Source organism: Staurois parvus, unplaced genomic scaffold, assembly GCF_062004578.1.
Source record: "Staurois parvus isolate SC_StPar_1 unplaced genomic scaffold, SC_StPar_1.0 ptg000387l, whole genome shotgun sequence".
In the NCBI taxonomy this organism is placed as follows: domain Eukaryota; kingdom Metazoa; phylum Chordata; class Amphibia; order Anura; family Ranidae; genus Staurois; species Staurois parvus.
In genome coordinates, this window is record NW_028318183.1 from 6962584 (window position 1) to 6970910 (window position 8327).

The window sequence follows — 8327 nt, forward strand, 5'->3', positions numbered from 1 at the left end:
TGTATTTTATTATATAATGTGACTTGGGTGCCGTCAGGCGGTGATAAGACATGGTGGGCTGTCATCAGTGGTCATCCCCGCTCCATGTAGAGGAATGTAGATCTCCTCCTGTCACTTCCTCTGTATGAAGGACGGCCGGTGTCTGGGGGTCGGAGGGTTCCATAGTCACTGGCAGGTCCCCCGGCTGCGGTGTGTATGTGATGACGATCGGCGGGGGTGACGTGATTATACGTCATAGGAGCCCGTCCTCCGGAGCCGCCTTCATCGCCTTTCCTGGAGATGAGAATGTGTGATCGGAGATATAAGAGGAGAGGAGAGGCGGCTGGAGCCACACACAGCGCCTGATACAGGCTGGGGGAGATCGTGGACTGTGCCCACCGGGGATCCCCATTGCCATACACTGACCGCGGCTGGACTCAGCTCATCCCCGTCCTCCGGATTCCCCGCACCGCGGATGCATCTCCCCGCCTGACTCCTCCGGGATCTTTCCTCCAATGCGGCTACCGACCATGTCCGGGAATTTCCTGCTAGCGCCCATCCCGGAGAGCGCGGACTACTTCACCGTCCGGGACATCAAGATGGCTGTCATGGGGGCCGGGGGTGTGGGCAAGACCGGTGAGTACCAGGAGGAGCACCCAGCACCTCCATCCATCCATGATTACACCGACGAATGGTTATAGCAGAACACATGCTGGGATCTGTCACATCGGTGTCACTGGGCGACCCTCCACATTGTCATCACTGGTCATACCTGGCAGGAGGAGCCCATGGCCAGTCATACCTGATCATTGCTGCCCCTTCCTAGGTCATTGATTCCTGCACAGCTGCACTGTGTGCCAATGGTATGCCCAGTACTCTGCAAACAATACTCAGTCCAGGTGTTTCACATCTGCACACAGTACTCTGCAATCATTACTCAGTCCAGGAGTGTCACATCTGCACACAGTACTCTGCAATCATTACTCAGTCCAGGCGTGTCACATCTGCACACAGTACTCTGCAGACAATACTCAGTCCAGGCGTGTCATATCTGCACACAGTACTCTGTAATCATTACTCAGTCCAGGCGTGTCACATCTGCACACAGTACTCTGCAGACAATACTCAGTCCAGGCGTTTCACATCTGCACACAGTACTCTGCAATCATTACTCAGTCCAGGCGTGTCACATCTGCACACAGTACTCTGCAATCATTACTCAGTCCAGGCGTGTCACATCTGCACACAGTACTCTGCAATCATTACTCAGTCCAGGCGTGTCACATCTGCACTCAGTACTCTGCAATCATTACTCAGTCCAGGCGTGTCACATCTGCACACAGTACTCTGCAATCATTACTCAGTCCAGGTGTGTCACATCTGCACACAGTACTCTGCAATCATTACTCAGTCCAGGTGTGTCACATCTGCACACAGTACTCAGCAGACAATACTCAGTCCAGGTGTGTCACATCTGCACACAGTACTCTGCAGACAATACTTAGTCCAGGCGTGTCACATCTGCACACAGTACTCTGCAGACAATACTCAGTCCAGGTGTCTCACATCTGCACACAGTACTCTGCAGACAATATTACTCTGTTGAAAATACTCAGTCAAGGTGTATCACTTCTGTACTTAGTACTTTGCAGACAATACTCAGTCCAGGCTTGTCACATCTGCACACAGTACTCTACAGACAATACTCACTACTCTGTAGAAAATACTCAGTCCAGATGTATCACTTCTGTACTTAGAACTCTGCAGACAATTAATCAGTGCCCAGCAATTAATACTGATAAATATTAATTGCTAGTCCTTAGTAGATGATTGATTTCTGCAGAACTGAACTATGTGCCAAATTTATACTCTACTCAGCAATTACCATAGTACTTAGTCCAGGTGTATCACATCTGTAAAGAGTAATCTGCAGACAATACTCACTACTCTGCAAATAATGCTCAATCAATGTGTATCACATCTGTACAGAGTACCCAGCAGATGATACTCAGTACTTAGCAGATAATACTCAGTCCAGGTGTATCATATCTGTACAGAGTACTCAGTAGACAATACTCACTAGTCTGCAAACAACACTCAGTCCAGCTGTATCACATCTGTAAAGAGTACTCTGTAGACAATTCTCAGTCCAGCTGTATCACATCTGTAAAGAGTACTCTGTAGACAATACTCAGTCCAGCTGTATCACATCTGTAAAGAGTACTCTGTAGGCAATACTCAGTCCAGCTGTATCACATCTGTAAAGAGTACTCTGTAGACAATACTCAGTCCAGCAGTATCACATCTGTAAAGAGTACTCTGTAGACAATACTCAGTCCAGCAGTATCACATCTGTAAAGTGTACTCTGTAGACAATGCTTTGTCCAGGTGTATCACATCTGTAAAGAGTACTCTGTAGACAATACTCAGTCCAGCAGTATCACATCTGTAAAGAGTACTCTGTAGACAATGCTTTGTCCAGGTGTATCACATCTGTAAAGTGTACTCTGTAGGCAATACTCAGTCCAGCTGTATCACATCTGTAAAGTTGTACTCTGTAGGCAATACTCAGTCCAGCTGTATCACATCTGTAAAGTGTACTCTGTAGGCAACGCTTTGTCCAGGTGTATCACATCTGTAAAGTGTACTCTGTAGACAATGTTCTGTCCAGCTGTATCACATCTGTAAAGAGTACTCTGTAGACAATGCTTTGTCCAGGTGTATCACATCTGTAAAGAGTACTCTGTAGACAATGTTCTGTCCAGCTGTATCACATCTGTAAAGAGTACTCTGTAGACAATACTCAGTCCAGCTGTATCACATCTGTAAAGAGTACTCTGTAGACAATACTCAGTCCAGCTGTATCACATCTGTAAAGAGTACTCTGTAGACAATACTCAGTCCAGCAGTATCACATCTGTAAAGAGTACTCTGTAGACAATGCTTTGTCCAGGTGTATCACATCTGTAAAGTGTACTCTGTAGGCAATACTCAGTCCAGCTGTATCACATCTGTAAAGTGTACTCTGTAGGCAATACTCAGTCCAGCTGTATCACATCTGTAAAGTGTACTCTGTAGGCAACGCTTTGTCCAGGTGTATCACATCTGTAAAGTGTACTCTGTAGACAATGTTCTGTCCAGCTGTATCACATCTGTAAAGAGTACTCTGTAGACAATGCTTTGTCCAGGTGTATCACATCTGTAAAGAGTACTCTGTAGACAATGTTCTGTCCAGCTGTATCACATCTGTAAAGAGTACTCTGTAGACAATACTCAGTCCAGCTGTATCACATCTGTAAAGAGTACTCTGTAGACAATACTCAGTCCAGCTGTATCACATCTGTAAAGAGTACTCTGTAGACAATACTCAGTCCAGCAGTATCACATCTGTAAAGAGTATTCTGTAGATAATACTCAGTCCAGCTGTATCACATCTGTAAAGAGTACTCTGTAGACAATGCTTTGTCCAGGTGTATCACATCTGTAAAGAGTACTCTGTAGACAATACTCAGTCCAGCTGTATCACATCTGTAAAGAGTACTCTGTAGACAATAAATACTCAGTCCAGCAGTATCACATCTGTAAAGAGTATTCTGTAGACCATGCTCTGTCCTGGTGTATCACATCTGTACACAGTGCTCACTATTGTACTATGTATGCATATAGCGTTGATTAATTGGATCCATTCTGGATTTTATTTTTTTGAAATTGGATGACATCATGGCACGTGGATGAAGATGTTAAATGTTTGTGGGATATTTGGTGTCCTATTATGAATCGTTGGGGTTTTGCATGACTCCCCATGCAGACCATACATGTCATGCCAGGATGCAGCACGCTGTAGGACTGCAGATACCGATGTTAACTTTGGTGCAGTGAACAGTCGGGATGATTGCTGTCATTTCCAGTGTTGTGAATTAGCCATGTGCTCATTTTAGAAATACCCTGCAGCCTATTGGAACAAACCTTTCACCAATGTGACCACATTAGGCTGATGACCACAGATTTGCTTTATCTGCTATATTAGTAGATATGCCTCTGTTTGGATCTTACAGTAAGACAATGCAGAGACTGGAAATACTTCATAAAGTGGGTAACCCAAATTCAAAAAATCAGATTTCTGTTCTTTGGAATCAGAACAGTTAAATCATTTTTTACAGATTTCTGGAATAAGCGGTCTTATTGTATAATTCCATATGTGTGTTTTCCTGAAGGTCAGAGGCAGACCAATACTGAATTCTGACTGCTTCTATGTCATTTGTGGGGGTTGCATTGCCAGTGTTCTAATGTTCTGGAATTGATAAGATGATGTACTTCATGTATACCTAATATACTATATCTAATCTAGACTTCCACAATTTATTTTAAAGCCCCAAAAAGATTCTTAAATTAAATCTGTCATGGAGGCTATCATTACTGACTTTGGCTTTTCAAAATGCAAATTTCCTGGCTGCTGTTCCATCCTCTCCTTTAGCTCCTTTTTTTTTTTTTTTAAAACAAAGTACCTTGAGCCACTAATTTGTGACAAGTAAATGAATTCACTTTTTTTTCTTAATTGGGACATTTGAATCTCCTTATCTATATACTTGTTGCAAATTCGTAGCTCAAAGCATTAAAACAAAAGGTTCAACATGACAGCCAACCAGTGAGCATTTTCAGGGTGGCGAGCAATGGCAGCCTCCAGATTTTTCTTATGACAGGCTTTCTTTGTCCCAAAGGATGCACATTCTTTTCTGCGGACAACAGTTAGTCCGGTGTTATACTCCACATTATAGTCTACGTGGTCCACACGACTGAATTCTGCAACTGACAGCTGGCTGGCCTTGTACACCACTGGCTTTTATGTAAAGGATATACTGTATCCAGTAATGATTAGACACTGTGGCACATTGTGTCTTTTATTTTAGAACTTTATATCCAGAACTTTCTACAAACATGGAAGAGGCAGAGTACAGACACCTAGGAACCTGTTCATTTCCAACAACTCCATTTCCCTTTCATGCAGTTTCAGAATTCCTCATGTATTTTTAGGTGATGTTGATTTGTTTCTTTATGCTATATTGTATCATATTGCTAAAGTGTTTTTTTTCTCTCTTTCTTTTTCTTTCAGCAATGATTGTGCGATTCCTTACCAAAAGATTCATCGGAGACTATGAAAGCAATACTGGTGAGGGTTTTTCTTTTTTTTGCCTGATTAAAGTGCATCTAAACCCAAAAAGCAAAAATATAATTTATGGTTTCTTACTAGTCCTTAGATGTAATGGCCTCATTAGTTCTCATTTTCTTGGCTTTTTTCCCTTTATTTCCACTTGGTGATCCTGCCAGTAACACACTTTCTGTCCTACGGTGACAACATCAGCTCACCATACTTTGGTCTTTCCCAACTTTTTTGTCCCAGAAGAACCTTAGAAATAATGTTCTGGTTATGGAGAACCCTTTCTAAAACCAGATCAGTGGGAAAATGCCCCTTACATTGGTGATCAATGGGTGGAATACACCCCTTACAGACAGCTAAAAAGATCATTGGTGTCATGCAGCCAGCTCTGTCAAGTGGTGTTGGCACTGTAACTATGCAGGCATCATCAAATGGGAGTTCAGTCAGCCACCGCTCAAAGAACCTTAGTGGAGAATGGCTGTTGTACTCTATCTATAGTGAAACAGTGTTGTCTCCTTATTTGGACTGCAAACATGTCCTCCTCTCCTTGTCTCCATTAAATAGGGAGGAGAGGTTTTGTAGTCCTCAGAAGAGAAGGGGAAAACTTATTACATTGTTTGAGACTTCAGCTCAGTGCAGAGGAAGTTTTAGGCCCCTTTCACACATACGTTCCAATCGGGTCTACCTGCCTGTTTTTCAGGTGGACCCGATTGAAACCTCTAATCTCCTCTATGGAGTGATGGGTGTAAACAGACATGTGTCCTTTTACACCCACTGACATCCGATCCACCAAAAAGAGACTTTCTGTACGTCAGATCGGATGGAAATGGACAAGCAGTCTGTTTTCCGTCCGACCGGCCATAGAAGACAGTGGGCTGTGTCCGTGTCTGCTCTGCATAAGCGGAGCGGACACAGACCTGTCATCCACTTGCTAAGCGGGGATCAGCAGACAGATTCCCTGCTGAGCAAGCAGTTCCGCTGATGGGTCCGCCCCATGTGAAAGGGGCCATAAAAACATTCGATTTTTATCAGGATCAAAAGTATTTTTCATGACTTGCAGAAAATGTACTTGGACTAAAAAAAGAAAACTAATACAGCCACCACATCCAAGGACTTGTGAGCTGTAATATATGCATTTTTGTTCTTGGGTTTAGATATAATTTAAATTGTAAATGATCACCAAGTCCCTTTTGACATTTTATTGAATATGGCCTATTTCTGTTTTGTCAAACAGGAAACTTGTACTCCAGGCTGGTGGCTGTAGAAGGAGAGCATATGGCTTTACAGATCCAGGACACACCAGGCTATGTTAAGGTGAGACTCTTACTGTATATATCACATGTACAGATTATTGTTGTCTGCTGGGTGTCTGACTCATTTCTAGCGTGTATACTGATTTTTGAAAATGTGTCATACTTCTGTTTCCAGCCCCTCTGAATTCTGCTTTAAAATGATAAATTATAGAGACCACGTAAATGAGTCATTGATTCCTGTGACTCAGAGCTTGAACAGTATGACAGACACTTGCAAATTACTATATCATAAAGTGTTGAGATTTTATTGTGCTATACAATCATTTAAATCTATTTTTATGCACTATTATATTTTATTAAAATGGAATCAGAAAATGCCCCCCCCCCAAAAAAAAAAATATATGTGTACATTCTATCTTTGCTGCCCGAATGTAAAAAAAAGCATTTTGAACTGGATAAAAATTCCCTTTTTGGGTGGCCCTGATCCTACCCTGAACTCCTTTGATTCAAAACTTGAAGAAGCCAGGCGGAAAATATTTGGCTGACCAGCAAGTACATCTAATCAGATACAGCTGCTGCTCAGATATTTGGACAGCTGGCAGGGCTGACTGTCAAAATAAAATGGCCACAGCACACAATTCTTCTCTCTTCACTGTAGAGTATTGATGGAGGAACCTGTTCCATTTTTTTTAAATCTATACATGCATGGCAAACGTCAGTTGCAAAGATTGCCTCTCACTTCCTATTGTGTGTGTATATGACTTGAAGTGAGGGTAATCCACACTAATGGACTTTGGATGGCAAAAAGTGGTTTTATCCATTCCCTATTCAATCCAATCTGAAAAAAATGTGTGGCTTTAATCCTACCTCACTATTACTCCATTACTATATGTACTCCTCTTTCTTCATTGCTACATAGCAAAATGTTGGTTAACAGATCACATACGTACCTAGCTGATCAGTCTATGAAAATCTGTCAAATCTTGGGATATGTATAAATGTATATTTTAAATTTTTTGCACAGGTGGAAGATGATGTACCGCAGGTTGCAGACATGCTGCGGTTCGTTCAGTCATCAGAAGGTTTCCTGCTAGTGTACTCAATCACAGACTTAAGGAGCTATGAGTACATCCGTCACCTTCACCAGCACATTCGGAAGGTGCACTCGGACTCTAAAATACCCATTATTATAGTGGCCAATAAAGGGGACCTCCTCCATGTCAGACAGGTGCCTTCAGATTCCGGAATCCAGCTGGCCAATGAACTGGGCTGCTCCTTTGTGGAGATCTCCACTAGTGAAAACTGTCAGGACGTTTGTGACGTGTTCCATCACCTGTGTAAAGAAATCAGCAAACACCAATCCACCAGCACTGTAGAGAAGAGGAGAGGCTCTATAATGCCACGACCAAGGTCACCCAATATGCAGGATTTAAAGAGACGGTTTAAACAGGCATTATCGCCAAAAGTAAAAGCTTCCTCTGCCATGGCTTAGTTTGCATTCCTACAGGAAAAAGACTCTGTTTGTTTATTTTTTTTATTTCAGAATAATTTATTTTTATATGAACATTTCAATGTGTATGTTGGCATTCATACTGCCCAAACCAAATATATATTTATTTAAGTATTATCCTTTGATTTCCTGTGTCCTGGACTTATTTAATTGGCCTGGGTTTCGACAATTTAGAGTAAAGGGAATGTGTATGCAAATACTTTAAAACATACCATTGAATTTCAGGAATCTGGAGGTGTGAAATTTTTGTTAATCAAGACAAGGACCTTCATAGTTAGTGTATGTGGATAAAAAAATACACAATACACACACACACACGTACACACACACGTACACACACTCTATTCCTTCTAACCTGAGCAGTCTGAAAATTGAAGGCCTTTCCAGAAAATAGCCTATACAGTCACGTTGCCCCAGTAGGTATAAAAAG

The 8327-nt window shown here is 42.2% G+C and overlaps 1 protein-coding gene across 1 annotated transcript; it reads left to right on the forward strand.

Moving 5' to 3' along the window:
* Positions 1-269: 269 nt before the first annotated feature.
* On the forward strand, positions 270-8022 carry RASL11A (RAS like family 11 member A). Its single transcript, XM_089685832.1, has 4 exons — positions 270-615; positions 5090-5146; positions 6369-6448; positions 7412-8022. Exons 1-4 carry the CDS (start codon positions 495-497, stop codon positions 7877-7879), a joined length of 726 nt encoding a protein of 241 aa, XP_089541958.1. The 5' UTR covers positions 270-494; the 3' UTR covers positions 7880-8022.
* Positions 8023-8327: the final 305 nt, after the last annotated feature.